The 22,379-nt window shown below is 41.7% G+C and overlaps 1 protein-coding gene across 2 annotated transcripts; it reads right to left on the bottom strand.

Moving 5' to 3' along the window:
• Positions 1–1,513: 1,513 nt before the first annotated feature.
• Positions 1,514–21,646, bottom strand: TXN2 (thioredoxin 2). 2 transcript variants are annotated; one of them, XM_083365262.1, is made up of 4 exons: positions 21,546–21,646; positions 15,916–16,193; positions 12,627–12,750; positions 1,514–3,080 (listed from the first exon to the last, which is right to left on the bottom strand). In XM_083365262.1, exons 2-4 carry the CDS (start codon positions 16,191–16,193, stop codon positions 2,964–2,966), a joined length of 519 nt encoding a protein of 172 aa, XP_083221388.1. In that variant the 5' UTR covers positions 21,546–21,646; the 3' UTR covers positions 1,514–2,963. The 2 variants fall into 2 exon arrangements, with proteins under 2 accessions (XP_083221388.1, XP_083221389.1); XM_083365263.1 differs by lacking the exon at positions 21,546–21,646 and adding an exon at positions 20,743–20,834.
• Positions 21,647–22,379: the final 733 nt, after the last annotated feature.

Below are 22,379 nucleotides of genomic sequence, written 5' to 3'. Positions count from 1 at the left end.
TGCTCTCTGTTTATATACAAGTGATTTGCCCTGTTCAGCTCTGGAGGGAGTATTCTTCGTGGCTCCTTGATTGGGCTGTTGTTTACTGTTGGCTAACTTATTGGCTACCAGACTACTCACTTAATAGCCAAAGATGTGTGAAAAAAATGATCAGGAACAGAAAATTAGCTGAGAGGAGTTACGTTCAATTATGGTGAAAACAAAAAATAGCCTTTCTAAAGCTTACAACCATCTACAGTCTGAAAGCTTAAATTGCCCTTTATAACATAGGATTTGCTGTAAAACCCAGCTGAAACTCCAACTAACCTTATCTTTTGTTGTAAAACTGAGACTTTGTGCATTTTTTTTAGAAGGAGGTTTCAAGGCAGGGAGCACCTTTTAAAAAATTAGTTTACAAACCGTTCTGGCAGCTTTTCAGAGTGAAAAAGTGTGGACTATTAATAAACCAGATGGGGAAAAGACTACATCTAAAAGTTTATCCTGTACCTTTTTTGTACCTTTAGAGGAAGTTCCAAAAATCTCATAAAGTGAGCTTTTGGTTAATTGTACTAACTATACAGAGTATACCAGTAGCATATGCGTATTTCCCGTTTGAAAATAGTGAAAAACACGCTGGCAGTTTCAGAAATACAGTTCCAGGGGTTATTAAATAGATCAATGGGACGGCATGAAACTTAGGGGCCTTTTCTTAGTTGTCCTTGATTTAAAGTCTTAACCTATTTCATCTCTGTTGATTCACTCAGAGCATCAGCTATGACCTGAAGGCCAAGATGGTACAACAAGCTAATTCCAGACTAGAACTCCCCAATAATTTACTGAACTTCTGCAATAAAGATTTGGAATAGCTTTATTGGATTGATTACAAGCTCACAGAACATCCTGTTCTCCAATAGGAGCCATATTTATGCATTATCCTGGCACAGACTAATAACTTTGTTATTATAGGAAATATGTAACAGTACAAGGCAGAAATAGAGTAAAATCTACTTCCATTTTGAGACTGTTTAAAACATGATGTCCATCTAATCTAGGGCAACTATCAAAAAAAGGACAATGTTAAGAATCTTCATAAATTTCTTGCTTAATTACTGATACGGTTGACCTATCACTCTCTGCCATGATTTGCTAAATAAACTATTGGCTGGGTTTGAACAGCACAGTAAGCCACAGATCACCCACTCATTTACATAATATAAGGCTGGTTTCAAACAATACATTAACCTAAATCCAAACAGATCACACTATCCTTTATAGCAATGTTTTTCAACCTTAGTAAATTTAAGATCTTTGGATTCTCAGAATTTCCCAGCATAGTGGCTGCAAAATTTTGAGAAGTGGACTTGACATCTTAATGTTGTTATGGTTGAAAACAATGCTCTATAGCAGCGTTTCCCAACCTTTAGGAACTTGAAGATGCGTGGACTTCAACTCCCAGAATTCCCCAGCCAGCTATGCTGGCTGGGGAATTCTGGGAGTTGAAGTCCACGCATCTTCAAGTTCCTAAGGTTGGGAAACGCTGCTCTATAGTAATGTGTGAAGGCAACTTCTGATCATTCTCATGTTTCTATGACCAATACTAAAATATTTCTAATCATGTTCTATTGCTGAGTAATGGCAGGGGTGTAAAAAAATTCCATCTCAGATGACACAGAAACAAACTGAAGCATTTCACTTTCAGTAGATCCATGGTAGTTCAGATTCTACCCATAAGCAGCTGAAGTTTGACGTATGGTTTAAAAAGTCAAGGCAATAAAGATATAATTGAATTTATTAGATGCACCAAGCGGCTGGATTTTTTTCTTTTAATTTCCTTAATATTTAAAATGCAAAGACTGTACGATTGTGTAGAACAAGGATGCTTCATAAACTTTCTACCAGTTGCTTTATTTGTTAAAGAAGAAAAAAATGAATTTTTCTGCTTAGCTTCCTTATAATCAATAAAAGAAGCTTAACTAATTCCTTTAATGTTACAATCTAGCAGTTTCCCCCCCACCCCACCCCCAGATTTATCAAAATGTAAAACATCCATAGCAAAATCTAAACAAATTGGACATCTGGCCTGAAATTAAAACATTTGACTTGATTTATCATTTCTAGAGAATAAATTCAAAAATAAATGGAAAGTGGCATGAAAAAGTATTTTCTTTCATTAGTTCTTTTGAAAAAGCACTTCTGATGCATTGATTTCATCCAATATGTTTGGAGATAAAATGCTTAGGCAAAAAAAGAGGGGACAGTCTCTTCTCACAAGACGCTTTGTGTCTGTGGACTAGTGAAGGGTTTTTTTTTAAAACAATACAAAACTCTTCCTTATTCATATTCCCTATTCAACTCTATACCATTCAAGCTACACTGAACAGAATATAGCAGAAGGGGAATTCTATACCAAAAAAATTTGGAATAATTACAGCTATTTTTTATTATAGATCTACTAATAAAAAGGCTCCAATCAATCAATGTTTTTCTCAATTTAATTGATGACAGCAGGAGAGGCACTGAGGCTACCGTCAAAAACTCTAATGATTTTAATCTACCACTAAACAAAGGAGGAAATCTGCAGAAAATGAAGCAGAACAACTGCTGCCATAAGCAGCAATAATTAACCACATTGGTTTTACATTGGACAGGAACGGGAAGTGTCTCCAATATGTATGAGAAAGTACATTAAGAAGAGGCTGCTGTATTAGGAAGACTTTCTTGTCATCGGGCATCTGCTAGCAGGCATCAACCTCCAGTCTTTCTCTATCACAGAGCAATCAGCCTTTTCACTGCCATAGGAACTACTAGCACCACTCCCCCAGAAGAAGAAGGAGGAAGTAGGCATCATCCGCTCTCTTTAAAAAAACAGATGCTAGTCCAACTATGCAATTTCTCCCATTCCCCTCTAAGGAAACAATTTTTTTTTTAAAAAAAAGGACAAATGGAAAAAGCCTTGGCTCAGGGAACACAACTTTCCTTGCTGTTCAGGGTCCAATGAGTTTTTTGAGAAAAGCTTCTAATTGATCTTCATCTTTGATTCCCACAAACTTATCCACCACATCACCATTCTTCATGGCTAAGACAGTGGGTACAGCTGACACCTAAGAACAAGAGCACAAAAGAAAAGGCATAAGAACAATAATAGCTAAGCTCCACTGACCTGTGAACATCATTTCCAGAGGCAAAGCAAACATTAAAACAAAGGATACGTTGAAAGGTAAATGATTAATTCTTCCTGTTAGAAAGTTCCCTGAAAATTTAGCAGTGTTGAACTTCATTTTAGAAAATGTCTTTAAAGTCCACTTTATGTAAAAACTTCTATAAAGGAATAAAAACATTCTAACTCAGAGATGTTAGTAATCCCAGCTTGGTCATTCTAACCAGCAACTTTCCCCACGTTGGTGCCCTCCAGATTTGTGGTCACCTGGCACAGGCTATAAGTTGCAGCACAACACACATGAAGAGATCAACCTGGGGGAGATTCTTTCCTAGAGAACCAGGAAACCTGTTTTGGATTATCAAATCAATTTTAAATTAAGGTCATGCTATTTACTAAGCACAAAGAGATCTTCAAGTAAAAAAAATGATGTATTTTTCAGAGTAAGAGAACTAATTTTTAAAATACATAGTTTTTCACAACTGGAATGAATAGGATTTAAAACTGCGGAGTAAAGATGAGAAGGCTAAACTTTATTAAGTCTAAATGGGACACTATCACTCTTTGAAATGAAGCTCTTCAAAAGATGATGAAGTAGCCTGCTTTTGTGATATGGTATGTGTAGGTGTAGAGAAACATACTTGCCTTTTACTTCTGAATTTTGCCAGAAGTTCTGGCAACTTGGGATAGTTCAGAGTGTTACGGAGCTTATTGAATGGATAAAGGCTAAGGAAGATAATCTCTGACAGTTATGATTAAATAAGCTTTTAAGCAGCTCTTTCTTCACTCCTTGGCTATTTCTGGACCAAAACTGCCATTTTTGATTCAGTAACTAATACTGTTAAATATAGCAATAATTCTGGAAATGCTGCTAACATACTGAGTGATTTTTCTTCACTTTTCCCTAACAGTGGTTTTATCTAGTACCAAACTGAGATAATTCCCTCTATATTTACATTATCTATTTTCATAAAATCTAACGAAAAAGAATTTGGTTTGGAATGCTTTAAATTAGTTTTGAAGAAATTCTCATAGGTGCAATATGGTGTTCTTTAATTGATTTAGCTAAAAAGTAGCTAAGGGACATGTGTAATAACGTCCTTTCTTTCATTGTACAATCATCTCTCTGGTGATTTACAGCTATCCTGGCTTCCCACACTTCAATTCGATCCCAAGGGAAAACATCATGCCGGAACTTCCTCCCACAGCATTTTCAGAAATTGTGCTATCACCACAAAGGGGGAGACATATCTTGAGCAATCCTCAGAGAATTTCTCTTTGCCCTGGAACAGTCCAGAGAAATTATCCATCCAATTTTTTCTGCCCCTGATTTTAAAGACAATTTTGGAGAGCCATTTATGCTTAAGCTCATTTTAATGATGTACACAAGAGTCAGGAGAAAGAGTCAGGCAGATCATCAGAAGCATGAAAACACTATCAACTTTAAAAACATGAGTGTGAAATCAGACACAAACCTTCTTTGCACAGTTCTGCTTTTCATAGGGAGGATCTGAGCACTGAGGCCTATCCTATCCTGTACTATTCTGTGCAACTTCACAGCCTCAGCTAGTCAAAAAACAGCCACAACAGCTCGCAAAAACATTTAGCTCCAAATATGAATTCATGCATGCATAAATAGGTTTGTTATGTCTTTAAATCTCTGCACTTCTGCAGCACAATGCTAAATACCCATACAACACAGCCAAATAGGAATGCGGATTTCCTCACCCTCTCTTGCAAACCCCAAATCTTATTGGTCTATAACTATCAATGTCTTATTATCAACGAGACAAACAGTAAGAGAATTGCCCAAGGAACTCTGAACAAGCTGATGCCACAAAAGTGTAATTTGGGAAAGTTTGAAAACCACAGGCTAGGCCCCCCACCCAAAAAATGTAAGCCAGCCCTTTATGTGTGCAGAGAAGGATTTGAAGGAATCTATAAAAATGTCAGAAGGGGCCGATACATTCCACAGCTCCTTTGGCACCCTTATCTTAGACAGTGGGTCATGTCCCATCTTTATCTTGTATGCTATTCTTCCCTGGAATGCGCTCTCTCATCAAATATGCATTCAGCTGCCTGCATCTTGCTGCCATCAGCAATCTGTCATACACAAACTCCAGACTCAAAGACCTGCTTTTACTAGTCTGTTTTCCTCTGCTGGCCAATGCAAGCTGATTTCTTAAGGGTGCCACACCCCATGGTAATCCAGGATGGGTTTAAAAAAGAAATACAAACTCATACTGTACTCTGTTTAACAGTCAAATTACTCAGTTTTGTCTGATATCCTTCAGTGCCCTCTAGAGTTCAATTCTAATACTTCAAACAGGCCTTTGAAATGCATCCCAATACACCCCTCCCTTCTGGCAAGAGCTTAAGTATTCTAACAATGTTCATTTTTATCTCTGTTCTTTTTGGGGCGAAATAAAATAGAAAAGGATAAGGCAAGGACTCAGCATTCCTTTTGCCAAATTCCCATTTCATTTCCTTAGGGAGAATCGGGCTTTACAAAAAAAATGCCCCAAGTCACATAGGAAAACTGTTGGCTTGGTTTTGACTATGGGCAGTGGAATGGAGGAACCATTCTTCCGAGCTGCAGCTTAAAACTATTCAGTTTTTTGGGTACAGATCAGCAGTATAGATCAAATCAGATGCTGTCCTCCAGTCGCTTTGTATCCAACCAAGACCCTCTCAGACTTTGTAGTTAAAGTGTTGTTAAACCTTATAAAATAAGTTGAAGGCAGTGGTCAAAAGCAGGGATACAGCAATGGCAAAATTAACAGTTTATATTCACAAAAGAATTTAAGCAAGAATAGTAGTTAAAGTGCCACTTTAGGATTGAAACCAGCTGGGTGACTTTAGGCCAATCACTCAGTTAGCTCAACCCACTTCACAAGATGTGTGTTTATGTGTGTGTGTGTGTGTGTGTGTGTGTGTGTGTGTGTGTGTGTGTGTGTAAATAAGAGGAAGAAAGAGTATTATGTATGTTCACCACTTTGTATTACTTGTAAAATAAAGGTGGAATAAATATCTAAAAAATAAAACAAAATGAATAAACATTATGCAGCACAGCACCCAGTTTGTCCCCTAAAGGACACTAATTGTTTATAAAGACCACAAATTAGATGCCGAAAAGGAGGAAATCAGAAACCAAGTAGCCTTTTGTTCCTTTTCTTTTTAAACTTGTTGTTTTTTCGTTGCTGTTTAACTCGTTTTATTATCTTTTAACATGCACAAACAAGTAACAATACAGTGGAGACCTTAGGATTAAGTGTTGAGCTTAAGACAGAAGTATTTTGATGTAATTTGCAGGGTTTTATTAATGTTCTACTTAGTTTTGGATATAAAATTTAAAGAACCTTTAGGCTTGTTAAAATAATTTCAAATAATAGTTAACACTGATATGAACCTTTTTCCCTCTATCCTTAAAAGTCATTATCATTAGTATATTAATAATCTCTAGCCAATACTTACAATAATTATAAAACGTATTTTTAACTCTAAAAACCAAACAGGGATGACAACAGAAGAGAATCCATTCTTTATCAAACGGCTGAGGTTTATGGGTGTTATAGTTCATCTAAAGCAGAGGTGTCAGTCACAAGGAAACCGCGCCCACCCCATTGCAATGGGGAAAAAGTTCCGATAAGTCGCACGACGTCATCTGACGTCGCAAGTTTGACATCTCTGATCTAAAGGATGCTGATATATTTCATTTTAATATGCTTAGGGTTCCTATGCAGGCTAATGGGCTTTTCCCCTCATAAAAATTCTAAAAACATGTTTCCCACTCAGTACTGTAAACCATAAGGGCTATGGTTGTTTAGTTCATTCCAGCTGCGGATCATGTAGCTGACATTCATGTTGTGGCCATGACACACTTATTGTTGCTCTGTTACTGTTGCTCCTGAGAAACTAGACAGAATTCTAGAGAATATGAGTGCAAGCACTGGTGTTTTAGATTCATGTCCTTCCTGGCTTGTGAAAGTTTCCCAGAAGGTGACATGTAGGTGGATTCTAGTGGTGATTAATGCTTCTCTGTGGGAGGTGGTGGTGCCCCAGCCTTTTAAGGAGGCTGTAGTCTGCCCTCTTCTTAAGACTCCACTATATTGGGTAATTTTCATCCTGTCTCCAATCTTTTCCTTTCTGGGAGTTGTTGAGAAGGTGGTTGCATAAAAGCTCCAGAGGTTCCTAGATGAAATAGATTATCTGAAACCTTTATAGTCAGGGTTCAAGACTAGATATGGAATGGAAATGGCACTGATTATGCTTTTTGATGATCTATGGTGGACGCGTGATGGGGGTAGTTCGTTCATCCTTGCTAAGCTGCTGGGCAAGATCATTTGCTTCCATGGGCTGAGATATCATCAATACACTGATGACACTCAGCTCTATGACTCAGCCCATGGAGAGGTAGATGACAGTTCTTGGAAAGCATCCAGAAGTTTCAATTGATTCAAAATGAGATAGTCGTGCAGAAGCCTAGATTTGTACAAGTGTACCTCTCTTGTGGGAGCCGCTTTGGCTGCCAATTTGCTTCTCCGTCCAATTCAAGGTGCTGGTTGGCACCTTCAAAGCCCACGTTATTTGAAAGACTGTTTTTTCCCCAGTCATAACTGACCCACGAGAGTAGGGAGGCAGGGAATGCTACGGATCCCATCTCCTAACGAGGTCCATCTAACGGGACCAAGAAAAAGCGTCTGCTCCACGGTAGCTCCTTCCCTTCCTCTCCACGCAGAGATAAAATGGGCTCCCACTTTTGACACTGTTTTCCAACACCATGAAGACATGATTCTGCCAACAGGCCTGGAGACCCCAGAGTGATATGGAGACCACCAAGAGGCCTTATTGTTGTTGCTGGGGGTGGGGTGAGGGATTATTGTTTTTGGTATTGGTATTTTATCCTTGTAAGCTGCCTGGAGTCACCGAGAGTGAGTTGGGCGGCAATATACATTTTCTTAAATAAATAAATTTTCCACCTGCACTTCAATCTGCTCAGCAGATGGCCAAAAAGAAGGGTTATCATCCTTGGGGTAGGACTGAACAAACTGGAGAATAGCAGGAAAGATGGAAACATGTCAGTACAAGAAAAAAGTTCACGGTAAGGTGGCTACAGGCTGAGACAGGTCCCTCTTCCTGCCTTTCTAGCAAGCCGAGATGAACTCACATTGCAAGAAGCCCTCACTTAAAGAGGGAAAGGACATTCTAAATCAGAGGACAATGAAAGCACAGAATTGGTTCATCAATTTATCATATGACATAATTTTCATGGAGCAGCCAATCAGCATTGTCCAAACCAGCATCCGTAAAATGTTTAAGGATGGTTCTGACAACACAGCAGAGAACGGGCCCTGTCCTTGGGTGTTCAAATGCCGTCCCAATTTGGGAACTAGACAATAAATCTTTGATTTGCAAAGTATCCATTCCAGGAAGGGTTTTTTTTAGATCAGGAAAGAGTTCATGGATGGTTGCTCCAAGCAACTTGGAGCCTGGGGACAACTTGGAGCCTGGGGCAAGCCGGGACTTATGTGAAGAATGCACAAGCATTCCAAGCATACAAAGGGGGAGTCTCTCACTTTCTTGCTCTCTTCTAAAGAATTTGCTCCAGAGAGGGAGTTGTGAAATGCTCAGGCCTCGATATCAGCTGCCTCGTAAACAGAAGTGGGAGAGAGCAGCAAAGAGGAGTGGGAGGTTTACTGCAATTTGTTGACAATCCACAGGATTGTAAAGGGAACTTTGAAAAACCCTAGGAGGAAATTATTTAGGATCTTAAGACCTCAATCAGAGGGATCTGCCTGGTGAAACTGCCTGATAGTCACAGATCACTTGCATCAGGTTCAGCATAAATTGCTTGTTTCCACCTGTACTAACTTTTCAAGTCTTTAAAGTAGCTCAGTCCCATTCTCTTTCAATATAATGAAAATACTGGAAATATAAGCCCATACCTTCTGCATACCACTGAGCTGTATGTTTATCCCTCAGTGGGGTGCGAGTAGCGAGGGAGATCTAAGTTTCCATCTCATATTTGTATGTCCTCTGCATTCTTGCAGCTTTTACAACAAGGTAACAAATTATAGAATACAGGAGTTCTTCAGACGGTAAAGTCCTGCCACACATACACAGTGAATCTAAATTTGTAAAGAATTCTGCAAAGCTAAATTAATTTCTTTCTCCTTTCTTCTTCCTCTGTTCTGAAGGAGTTGCTACTTCTTACTGCTTTCTAGAGATGGGTTGTTTTTTTAAGATTATGGATCTTATATCAGAGGTTACTATAAACTTTTCCTTGTCCAACCTTTAATAGTAGAGGTGAGTTGAGCTTAACTGGTGGACATTTCATAGACATGTCCATGGAGGATTCTTGGCCATGAGCCTGAGGTGGGATTTTATGGCCTTTTTTAGTATAATTTTTGATCTCCCAGTGTCCTAGTCTGTAGCCCTAATATTCCTTGGTAATCTTCCATCAAATACTAATTTGTAAACTAATTTAGTTTACAAATCCAGTGTCAATGCTGCAAACATTGACATGTTTTTGCACTGACAATATAAGAGGCAACCTTTTGCTTTAACTGTTTGGCTTTGAATCACTAAAGCCTGGAGGAATTCAACCTGGATGTTTTGAGAAGGTAAGAGTGGGCTTCAGAAGGGAAGTGAAACTTCATGTATTAAACTAATTGGTGAATGTGATTCATGACGTGTAATTAAGGGAGGGAGATTCTGTACGATATGATGGGTTAAGGGGAGGAGAATTCAGATTCTGGCATCCATCCATGAGTGCCGATGCTCTGTTCTCATTATTATAAACTTTTTTTGAAATAAACAATCATGCAGTGTTCTTTGATCTGTCTCATTAATTGGAACCGTGACATCCAGACAAGATCAGCCAAGAGCTTCAACTTACTAAGGCTAAAGTCTTGTTTGGGTCAAACCTGTCTCCTGGTGTCTTCCGGACAAATCTAGGCAGTTTTGTTTTGTCAAAAATGCAGAAATACAGTTGCAAGAAAAAGTATGTGAACCCTTTGGGATTACATAGAGTTTTGCATGAATTGGCCATAAAATGCGCTCTAAACGTCATGTAAGTCACAACAGTAGAAAAACACAGTCTGCTTAAAATAATATTACACAAACATTAGCTGTTGTCATGTTTTAATTGAACATAACATGTAAACATTCACAGTGCAGGGTGGAAAAAGTATGTGAACCTTTGGACTTAATAACTGGTTGACCCTCCTTTGGCAGCAATAACCTCAACCAAACGTTTCCTGTAGTTGCAGATCAGACCTGCACAACGATCCGGAGTAATTTTGGACCACTCCTCTTCACAAAACTGTTTCAGTGTAGCAATATTCTTGGGATGTCTGGTGTGAATCACTCTCTTAAGGTCATGCCACAGCATTTCAATTGGGTTGAGGTCAGGACTCTGACTGGGCCACTCCAGAAGGCGTATTCTGTTCTGTTGAACCCACTGTTTTGTTGAATTACTTGTATGCTTTGGGTCATTGTCCTGTTGCATCACCCATCCTCTGCGGAGCTTCAGTTGGCAGACAGATGGTTGTACGTTTTCCTGCAAAATGTCCCGATAAACTCTGGAATTCATTTTCCCATCAATGACAACAATCCGTCCAGGCCCTGAGGCAGCAAAGCAGCCCCAAACCATGATGCTCCCTCCGCCATGTTTTACAGTGGGGATGAGGTTTTGATGTTGGTGTGCTGTGCCTTTTTTTCTCCACACATAGTGTTGTGTGTTTTTCCCAAACAACTCAATTTGGGTTTCATCTGTCCACAGTATATTTTGCCAGTAGTGCTGTGGAACATCCAGGTGCTCTTTTGCAAACTTCAAACGTGCTGCAATATTTTTTTTGGACAGCAATGGCTTCCTCCGTGGTGTCCTCCCATGTACTCCATTCTTGTTTAATGTTTTCCTTATTGTAGATGTGTCAACAAAAATGTTAGCATGTGCCAGAGATTTCTGTAGGTCTTTAGGTGACACTCTAGGATTCTTCTTTACCTCATTAAGCATTATGCGCTGTGCTCTTGCAGTCATTTTTACAAGACGACCACGCCTAGGGAGAGTAGCAACAGTGCTAAACTTTCTCCATTTGTAGACAGTCTGTCTTACCGTGGACACATGAACATCAAGGCTTTTGGAGATACTTTTGTAACCCTTTCCAGCTTCATGCAAGTCAACAATTCTTGATCGTAGGTCTTCTGAGAGCTCTTTTCTGCGAGGCATGGTTCACATCAGACAGTGCTTCTTGAGACCAGTAAACCCAAAACAGGTGTGTGTTTTTAAAGGGCAGGACAGCTGTCAGCAACACATCCAATATCATCACACTGATTAGAGTCAAGGTTGGCTCACTCCTGGCTCCAATTAGCTCTTGGAGAAGTCATTAGGCTAGGGTAGGAGTCAGCAACCTGAAACAGTGAAAGAGCCACTCAGAACCGGTTCCCTCACAAAAGGAAAAACTGGGAGCCGCAAAAAATGTGTGCGCATGTGTGTACATGTGCACATGCGCAGAACAGGGTTTGACTGAAGAGTGGAGCTAAGGCGAGATATGCACCTACCCTGCATATTTGAATTGATTGGTTGAACTTTTTTAGTCCCACTTTTTTTTTTTGGACTGCACATGGCAGAGGACTGGGAGCCGCAGGAGACGGCTGAAAGAGCCGCATGCAGCTCCGGAGCCGTGGGTTGCAGACCTGTGGGCTAGGGGTTCACATACTTTTTCCACCCTGCACTGTGAATGTTTACATGTTATGTTCAATTAAAACATGACAACACCTAATGTTTGTGTAGCATTATTTTAAGCAGACTGTGTTTTTCTATTGTTGTGACTTACATGACGTTTAGGGCGCATTTTATGGCCAATTCATGCAAAACTCCACGTAATCCCAAAGGGTTCACATACTTTTTCTTGCAACTGTAGTTTGCCATTTCCTTTCCCAGGGATGATCTTTGACTTTCCAGTGCTAGATTATAATTTTCACTATTTCCTGGGCAAGGCTACTCTAAACCAATAACACTGGCCTTCCTAATGATTTTCTTTTTTCTTCATGAGTCAATCATTCTTTAGTTCAATTTCCCACACAATGAAGATCAATAAGTCTCACTATTTTTTTTAAAAAAGCCTCATACACCATTACTCAAAGGATGCATCTTGACTTCTGACCTAGAATTGCTCCAACTCTTCTGCTAGGATGTCTCCCACAATTTACTGAATTCCAGATTTGTTATCCCCCACCCTAGATATGTTAAATCTGCAACTGTGCAAATTCTAGAAATAGTAATCCAGTACATCTGGAGGTGAACAAGTTGAGGAAAACTGAACTACATAATTTTTCATTTTTTAATTTTATTTGTGCTATGTGCCTAGCAGTCACAGATTCTATCACTCCATCTTGTCAAAATTGGTGATCAGAACAAACAAAAATAAACTAGTTTAGCTCTACATAATATGCACGTGTCAATCACAGAGCTGTTACAGGGACATACCTCATATTCAAGGGCAAGGTCAGTATGATCATCAATGTCCACTTTCGCCATCAGAATCTTCCCCTCATGTTTGGACACCACTTTTTCTAGTCTGGGACCCAGGATTTTGCAGGGACCACACCATCTCACAACAAAGAAAGACATTAGAGTTTAATGAGGAAAAAGCAATATTAACTTTTTTTACAAGATACTTCCCAAAGGATAAAGATAAGCATCTGCCTTTAAGAAGAAGCCTCTGAATGCTGAAGTATCAAGTTTAAAAGTGATGCCTGGATTGTTACATTAAGAGATGACATACGAGTCTGCATTTTGTTTGATAATCTATGTGCCAAGATTTAAAAGCTGCTGCTTACAAACTGCTCAGAGTATTTTACTGCAAGGTATTCATAAGCCTCTTGCATACTGTTTATGCCAAGGGTAAATAAGAGCAGCAAAAAAACTATGTTCACCAAAATCATTTCAGAATCTCATAAGCCTTCTAACCAACAGAAATCCACATTTCTTTCCAAAAAAGAAAAGAAAACTATATAAAAGAGGACAGAGTTGTCATCCAAACTAATAAAGCAGCCTGTAATCTTGAATTTACTATATATCAGTGTCTTTCTCCACACATGTTCAAATCAATAAAAGAGTACTGTCAATGATCATGTGCAAAGATCTTGCCTATTTGTGTATATATTGCGGTAACTTGTTCCCAATATTGTACAACAGGCAAAATAGACATTTGAACAAGGACAAGTAAGGGACAAGGTTCATATCTTCTATACTAATGTGTCTCTTTGAAAGAGAAATTCAAGCCATCACAGGCCCTCAGTTATAGTAACTTTTCATAATGGAAAGTCTTTCACACATCCTGTTGGTAAAAAAAAATCAACAAGAAATGAAAATAGTAGGATGCTATGATTGTTGGCCAGGTGATTTTTGATCTGATTTATACATACTAGAACTTTTTTTGCTGCAGCTATTTTGATCTTACATCATTGAAACAAATTCTTAGCATCACAACAGCATTTACAATTTCTTGTAGCTCTGGAAACTGATACCATATTACAGGAAGTAGCTTTAGCACATTGAGCCTCTATTGATGTTTTCAGATGTTATAACCACCAGCCAGGTGTTGTGAGAACAAGCATTCAGCAGTTAGTCTATGTTAGGCATTTACACTGTTTTAAAGAATTAAAAAAAGGAAGTCCTAAGAGAATCAGAAAATGGTTTTTATATGTGTATATGTATGTATCTCTCAAAAAAATCCACCAAATCAATATTCCATTATCTATGTCCATCAATAAAAAAATCTGGAGCAACATAGAATTGCAAGAAAGTATGATATCATTTAAATAACTTCACAGAAATCTGTAGAGTGAATTTAGTGCTAGGAAATAATCTAGCAGTGATCTAACCCATTTCTATGTACTATTCAAACTGCTACTCCTCCAATAAATACCGTACATAAGATTGATAAGGAAAAAAATTGCTGAATAGAATTCACCATTCATTTGTGACAAATTAACAGGAAGGTGTAGTCCAGCAGCCAAGTAGGTAAAGAAACACAGTTTAAAAAGGGATGGTACATTTAGTTTACTTTTACTGCAAGGACTTTGAAACTGAAGTACTTCTTGATCTGATTTTTTTTACTTTTGATGTTTTCCCTGTCAGCTGTACAATGGAATTGAGAAATCAAGAGAGCAGGAAACGTACTTCAAATTTTAAATGTACTTATTCCTGCTGGTGTTCTGAAAGTTCTTTGTTTGGCTTTTTAAAAATTTTCTTCTGTGGAAGAGGATAAAACTTTTGCCCATCATCCTCAACATGGTTCATATCCCATTCTACCACACTGCACTTACTTCATTTCACATCATCTCATCTTTTTCCGTATCCTTATTTGTTTTATATTTAGAAATAGGAAGGAGGTAACAGCCGGTAAATGTTTCAAGCTTCTAATAACCAGAGATGAGGATTATATTCCAGTAAAGAAAGGCACATGAGATTGCATTATAAAAGCATCTGTATGCTTTCCTCCATTAATTGGTAGACCCATATCCAAGCAATAGTGCCTTATTTTTATTGATTAGCTTGTTGTTGTTAGCTGCGAAGTCATGTCCGACTCATCGCGACCCTATGGACAATGTTCCTCCATTGATTAGCTAATGCCCTGCAAACTTGCATCTGCCAATGATCTGATGAAAGTAAGTACCAACAAACTAAACATGCAGCCTCTTCCTCAAAAAATTGAAGAACACCAATGGCTTTTTTTCACTATGTCATGAGAAAAAAAATTGTGATATGTTATTTATATTATTATCTCTACTCAAAGGGTTCAGAACAGGGTCCCCACCCCACGGTCTGTAGCCCACTATCAGGCCACATTCTGTTTAAACTGGGCCACGCAATGGGCAAGTGCACGTGCATGCGCACGCACAAAGCTCTACTTGCACAAGTGGTGGGTCCTTGCTCGTGAAGCTCTATTCATGTGAGTGGAGGACACTTGTGTATGAAGCTCCATTTGCACAAAATGCCTCTGCTCGTGTGCGTGGAGCTTCATGTGCAAGGGCCTACCGCTCACAAAGTTCACGTGAGCACTTGTTTGCATGTAAAGCTCCCCTCACATACACAGAGGGCGCTTGCATACAAAGTGCCTTTTGCGTGAATGGAGTTTTGCACATGAGCACTCTCTGCTCACGAGTGGAGCTTCATGTGCAAGCACAAGTGCCCTCCACTCATGCAAATGGAGCTTTGCATGTGGGGGTGCTTGCCCTCGCGAGCAGAGGGCACTTGAGTGATGGGTGCTTGCACACTTGCTCGAAGCTCCACTCACGAGTGGAGGGCACTTGCAAGCAAAGCTCCATTTTCATGAATGGAGCTTCATGTGTGAGCACTCTCAACTTGTGGAGCTTTGCACATGAGCACAAATGCCCGCCACTCAAGCACCCTCCATTCACACGCATATGCACACTGCTCTCATGCAGAGATGTGTGCGTGCATGCGTGCACTTGCCACTCACATGATCTTCCCCCGCACTCCAGGCTGACAAGGTAAAAAGGTTGGGGACTACTGGTTTAGAATGTTATATTACCGAGTAAGAGAAAAGGAGGATATAAATAGTAATCACCTAGTATAGCTTCTCAGTTATCCTATGGCATCTAGGTGAAACCAGATGAGAGAGAGAGGCAGACCTTATTAGCTATACCATTTGGGGTCAAAGTCCTCCATACTACATAGTATATAATACATACATAGCACACTAAGGACTCTGACAGCTTTGTAACAAAGACATATACACCATACTTACTGGGCATGGAAATCTATCACCACTGGTTTTTGACTTTTCAAAACTCTGTCTTGGAAGTCATTCTCATCCTGGATATTAAAAGTATGCCAACAGACCTGAGAAGTAGAAAATGTCCTAGTCTGTGAAGGCATAGCAGGAGAAGCAAAGGAAGTACACCAGGGTCTCCTGCACGGCAGCACTGAAACTCTGTACAGAAGCAATGAGGGTCTGGGATGAAGCACCGGTGTGAGACGCTTGACTGGAATAGACAATAATGATCTGAAGAGATTTTGGGCCATCTAGGACAAGAACAAACAAAAGCATCATAAGGAGGAAAAGGCGATCCTAAAAACTCCTTACATTTTCACTGCCCTCTAGCCTACCCATTCTGTTGCTTCTTTGATCCCTTCCCAACTGATTCCAAAAGTTCTCATACACCTCCCCCAACTAATGCCAATTTCCCAAAGCAGTTTCCTTTGACATATATATATTTGCTGTGTTCAGTTTGGGCTACCTCATAATTACCAATAGTACTTGGACCACCTTAGTTGCATTCTCCTCCAATTCAATGTACTTTATATATGTTTATGTTTATGTTTTATTTAATTTATATACCGCCCTTCTCCCTGGGGACTCAGGGCGGTTCACAGGGCATATAAATAAAAATACAATACTATACAAAAGTTAAAACAAAAATTAAATCAGTGCCCAATTAAAAACAATAATACAATCTAAAAAGACAATTTAAAACCCAACTCCCCCATCAGGCCAGACCGGCCAATTCAAACAAATGGGTCTTCAGACCACGACGGAAAGTTCGGAGGTCCGATGCCGTCCGGAGCTCCACCGGCAGTTGGTTCCACAAAGCCGGGGCACCCACAGAGAAGGCTCTTCCCCTGGGGGCCGCCAGTCGGCATTCCCTGACCGGAGGCATCCTGAGGAGGCCCTCTCTGTGGGAACGCACAGGGCGGAGGGGAGTTGAAGCCGGCAGCAGGTGGTCCCCGAGGTACCCCGGACCCATGCCATGTAGGGACTTAAAGATCATAACTAAGACCTTGAACCTCACCCGGAAGACAACTGGTAACCAATGCAGCTCGCGGAGCAAAGGTGTAACATGGGAGTACCGGGAAACTCCCAAGACAACTCTCGCGGCCGCATTCTGTACCAGTTGGAGCCTCCGAGTGGTCTTCAAGGGAAGCCCCATGTAGAGAGCATTACAGTAGTCAAGGCGAGAGGTCACGAGCGCATGAGTGACCGTGCACAGGGCATCCCGGTCCAGATAGGGCCGCAACTGGCGCACCAGGCGAACCTGGGCAAAAGCCCCCCTAGTCACGGCCACTACATGATCTTCTAGAGTAAGCCGTGAATCTAGGAGGACTCCCAAGTTGCGAGCCCTATCCACGGGGGGTAAGAGCTCACCCCCCATAGAAAGAGATGGAACATTTTGAATGTCCCGGGATGCCGGAATGCACAGCCACTCAGTCTTGTCAGGGTTGAGCTGAAGTCTGTTCCTCCCCATCCAGACCCGAACCGCCTCCAGGCAACGGGACATCACAGCGAGGGCATCACTGGGGTGGTTTGGGGTCGAAAAGAAAAGTTGGGTATCATCGGCATATTGATGATACCCAACTCCAAAACCACGAATGATCTCACCCAGCGGTTTCATGTAGATGTTGAACAGGAGAGGCGAGAGAACCGACCCCTGAGGAACTCCACAAGCGAGAGACCTCGGGGTCGATCTCTGCCCCCCTGCCAACACCGACTGCGAACGTCCCAGGATATAGGAGGAGAACCACCGAAGAACCGTGCCTCCCACTCCCAATCCCCTGAGACGCCGCAGCAAGATACCATGGTCGATGGTATCGAAAGCCGCTGAGAGGTCTAATAGGACTAGGACAGAGGAATATCCCCTGTCCCGAGCCCTCCAGAGATCATTCACCAGAGCGACCAATGCCGTCTCCGTGCTGTACCCGGGCCTGAAACCCGATTGGTAGGGGTCCAGATAATCCGCTTCATCCAGGACCAGAGGGAGCTGATGCGCCACCACACTCTCAACAACCTTCGCAAGAAAGCGAAGGTTGGAGACCGGACGAAAGTTGTTCAATACAGCTGGGTCCAAGGCAGGCTTCTTGAGGAGAGGTCTCACCACCGCCTCCTTCAAGACGGTGGGGAAATAACCCTCACTCAAAGAAGCAGATATAACCGCCAGGAGCCAGCCTCGTGTCCTCTCCCTAGCTGCATAAACCAGCCAGGAAGGGCACGGGTCCAACAAACATGTGGAGGAGCTCAGCCTCCCCATAATCCTGTCCACTTCATCAGGGGTCACAGAATCAAACTCTTCCCAGATAACATTGACAAGACCGTCCGTGTCCTGATCGCCTGACTCTGCCCAGCTGGAGTCCAAACCGGTCCGAATCCGAGCGATTTTATCCGACAGATGTTGACTAAATTCCTCGGCACGACCCTGCAAGGGATCCTCCCTCACCTCCTGATTAAGAAGTGAGCGAGTCACCCTGAACAGGGCGGCCGGGCGATTATCTGCGGACGCAATGAGGGTAGAGAAGTAATTACACCTCGCCACCCTCATCGCTGCGAGATAAGACCTAATATAGGTTCTTAACCGCAACCGGTCGGGTTCGGATCGGCTCGACCTCCAACAGCTCTCTAGGCCCCGTTTCCGACGCTTCATCTCCCGGAGCTCCGCGGAGAACCATGGAGCTCGCTGGGATCTGCGCCGGGTCAGGGGCCGCAAGGGTACAACCCGGTCAAGTGCCTCAGTGGCTGCCCTTTCCCAGGTTTCCACTAAGGCATCCGCCGAGCTGTGAGCAATGGAGGCAGGTGGGGACCCCAGCGCCGCTTGGAATCTGTCAGGATCCATTAAGCGTCTGGGGCGGTACCATCTAATTGGTTCCGTATCCCCACGGCGGGGGGTGGCAAAACGGAAGACCATCCGCAGGAGATGATGATCGGTCCATGACAGGGGCATAATAAATGGAGAGCCCCCACCAAGATCATCCAACCACCGTCTAGATAAAAAAATCAGGTCAAGAGTGTGGCCTCCCTCATGAGTTGGTTCAGAAATTACTTGCGTCAGGTCCATGGCCGTCATGGAAGCCATGAACTCCCGAGCTAGCTCAGATGAGCCTCCCAGGGATGGTAGATTGAAGTCTCCCAAAACTATAAGTTTGGGAAACTCAACCACCAACCCTGAGAGGATATCAAGCAGCTCGGGCAGGGCTGCCGCTGTACGACTAGGCGAAATGTACGTCAGCAGCAAACCCAACTGCGCCCCAGAACCAAATCTCACAAAGAGAGACTCACACCCGACTATCTGAGAAACGGTGGTCTCCCGCGGACATAAGGTCTCCCTAATGATAACCGCCACTCCCCCACCCCTACCTTGAGCTCTAGGCCGGTGCAGCACCCGGAAGCCTGGTGGGCAGATGTCAACCAAAGGGACCCCACCCTCTGGGCCCAACCAGGTCTCCGTGATGCAGGCCAGGTCCGCATGCTCACCCTCAACTAAATCCCTAACGAGGGGAGCTTTGTTAACCACGGACCTGGCATTCAGATACACCAGCCGGAGCTCAGGAGGCTGCACATCCTCGCTCCCGGAACCTCGGGGAAGAAGCAGAGGGTCGGAGCGCCTCACCGCTTGCACATATATGCCATGTGCTACTTAAAATATGCTGGTATTTTTATTTTACTGTATATATTGCGGGTACACCTACACACTAGGCAAAGAAACAACTATTAAGTCCTTGCCTCTAGCTTGTCATCTCACATTTCTCCATTTGAAATATATACAATGCGCTGCCTAGTTTTATTATGAGATGGCAAAAGCCCATACTAAAATATTGGTTTATGAAAAAAAGAAGTGACTTTAATTTTCTGAATTATGAACCAGCCTTTAAAGCACTATAGAAGTTTCTCAAGAACTCCAGATTCTCTGAGCTGCAACACTTTGGCTTATTTCCTAAGCCTATCAACTCAAATGCTCTTGATTTCTCCATCCAATGGTCTAAGCTAGGAGTGAATCTTTTGTTTTAATTTGCCGTTCCTTTTTTTTAAAAATCCCATTTATATACATACATAGCACACTAAGGACTCTGACTCTCTCCGAAGACTCAGGGCGGCTTACAATCTAAGAAGCACAAATTATTGACATAATACAAATAGCCTTCTTTTTAAATAGCACATCATTATTACTATATCAACTGAGTATCTCAGTGTGCTAAATTATTTACAATTTATAAATAATGGATAAGGTATAATAATAGTTAAGTGATACTAAAGAACTTGCAAACGCCATTCAAAGAGATTCATTTCTAATATATTCTGTCTGGTGGACAACCATAACACAGTTGTTTTGCTACTACTATGTCTATAAAATATTGATAGAGACTTGAAAGAGATATCACTATGATATGGCTATGATATTAATACTGCAGAACTTTTACACTTATATTATCTAGACCCCACAACAATTTTGTTAACAGCATTATTCCACAACAGCAAACTACTTTCATGCAAATTAGAAATATAAAGAAAGAAGGTTGTATTGCAAATACAGTACTCTTTAAGCATAGTGAATTTGATTGGGGTTTGGGAGACAAGATGGACTATCTGCTCTAAAATACATTTCCCCCCAAAATTTCACATTTTAATAATCATTTTACATTCAAAATCAACATCTTCAAAATTTACTAAAGTCTGTTCACAAAATTAAGAGCCCATTAATTATCAAATTTGTTTTTTTCGAGCAAATTCAAAACTAGGTAAATATTTTTTCCAGAATACTTCCTTTATTGTTTTCGGCCCTATATATATATATGAAATGCAACTTACTTTCTGGTCTTAATTTAAATCTGTGCTAACTCACTCCTTGACCTGGAGGTTTTGGCATTAACCAAAGCAAGCTTGCAGCAAATGTAAACAGCCTTAGTGAAATAGAGGGAAAGTTATGAATCAAGCCGCAATTACTAATTATTTCCCCAATATTATGCATTTAATAACGGGTCAGAAATTCTGTCGAAAAACACACCGGCAATGCTACCTGGTTCTTTTACTTTTAACCTGAGTTTCTGAAACCTCCTGAAGAGAAACTTTTTATCCAAAAATCTTATTTCCTGATCTGAAGTTTTTTTTTCTCTCTCTCCTCCCCACAAGCTTAAGCCACGTGGTTGCAGTGATGCAGCATTGGCATTCTGCACATGCTGGAAGGTCTTCCTCTCTTTAGTCAGTACTATGACAGCTCCTCGAGGAGAAAGCGGCTCTGTTGAACATGAAACCCGGCCTGCCCGCGTCTCAATTCCCCCCGCCCGCCCGCCGGTATCCCATTTCTTCAGCCAACTCTTTTCCACTTGCCGACAGCCCCGAATATTGTACTCCAGGGGTCTTCAACTCTGGCCCTTTTATGACTTGTGGACTTCAACTCCCAGAATTCCTCAGCCAGCATGCCTGGCTGAGGAATTCTGGGAGTTGAAGTCCACAAGTCATTAAAGGGCCAAGTTTGAAGACCCCTGTTGTACTCTCTCCTCATCAGGCCACTTTCCCCTCTACTGCGAAGAGTGACTCTTAAAGGCTCCCTTATCACCGACTTGATAATAATGGCAATAAAGGCCGTCGAGGGAACCATTTCCCCCTCTCACCTTCACACTCCCCGCAGAGCCCCTCACGACCACACTGGAGAGTCAAACAGCTCAACTACCGTATTTTCCTGTAGCTGATTGGACGAACAGACGCAGCTTTAGAACGCCACCCTAACTATTCTCGTGGTGATTGGCTGTCGAAAGCAGGCGCTTGACAACTTTGGTAGTTGATTGGGCGAGGCGGAGAGCAAGAAGCATATCCTATGGGCTAATTGGTTAGAAAACCAAGAAACTGTTCAGCCTGGTGCCGATTGGCTCTTGGGGAAATCTGACCTTACCACCTCTTCTTGCTGCACCAATGGCGAACGCGCGTTCCGATCTGTGTTTGCTCACCTTCGCCGCGGGCAGGGTCGAAGCGTGTCTGGGGAAGTAGATGGCTGCCCAACGGGCTGAAATGTAAAGTAAAAAGCTTTTGATCTTTAGGTTTCCTAAAGCGTGTTTGTGGTTGGCTTTAGTTCAGGGGTAGGCAACCTCGGCTCTTTTATGACTCATGGACTTCAACTCCCAGAATTCCTGAGCCAGCTTGGCTGGCTCAGGAATTCTGGGAGTTGAAGTCCATGAGTCATAAAAGAGCCGAGGTTGCCTACCCCTGGCTTAGTTAGTCGGTTTCTGAAATTGAGTAACTGTAACATACAACTTTGCAGTCCTATTTACCTGACTTTTTAAATACAAATCTAAACTCAGCCTCTCTTGTTTTCTACGTCAGCATCTTAACCGATGCATCAAACTGGCAACACTCGGCGCCAAATTTCATTAGGGATAGCATGACACTTAATAAATTATTGACACTTGAGAAAGATAATGACTTCATTGTTGAGAAAGCAGTTTTGCTTT

The sequence above is a fragment of the Vipera ursinii genome (genome assembly GCF_947247035.1).
Source record: "Vipera ursinii genome assembly, chromosome: 6".
Lineage (NCBI taxonomy): Eukaryota > Metazoa > Chordata > Lepidosauria > Squamata > Viperidae > Vipera > Vipera ursinii.
This window is presented reverse-complemented; position numbering and strand designations above follow the sequence as displayed.

Coding starts and splice junctions, on each gene's coding strand:
- TXN2 (XM_083365262.1), bottom strand. CDS start 16,193: ATGGCCCAAAATCTCTTCAGATCATTATTGTCTATTCCAGTCAAGCGT. Junction 12,751..15,915: donor GTGATAGATTTCCATGCCCA/GTAAGTATGGTG, acceptor CTTTGTTGTGAG/ATGGTGTGGTCCCTGCAAAA. Junction 3,081..12,626: donor ACCTTGCCCTTGAATATGAG/GTATGTCCCTGT, acceptor TCTTGTTCTTAG/GTGTCAGCTGTACCCACTGT.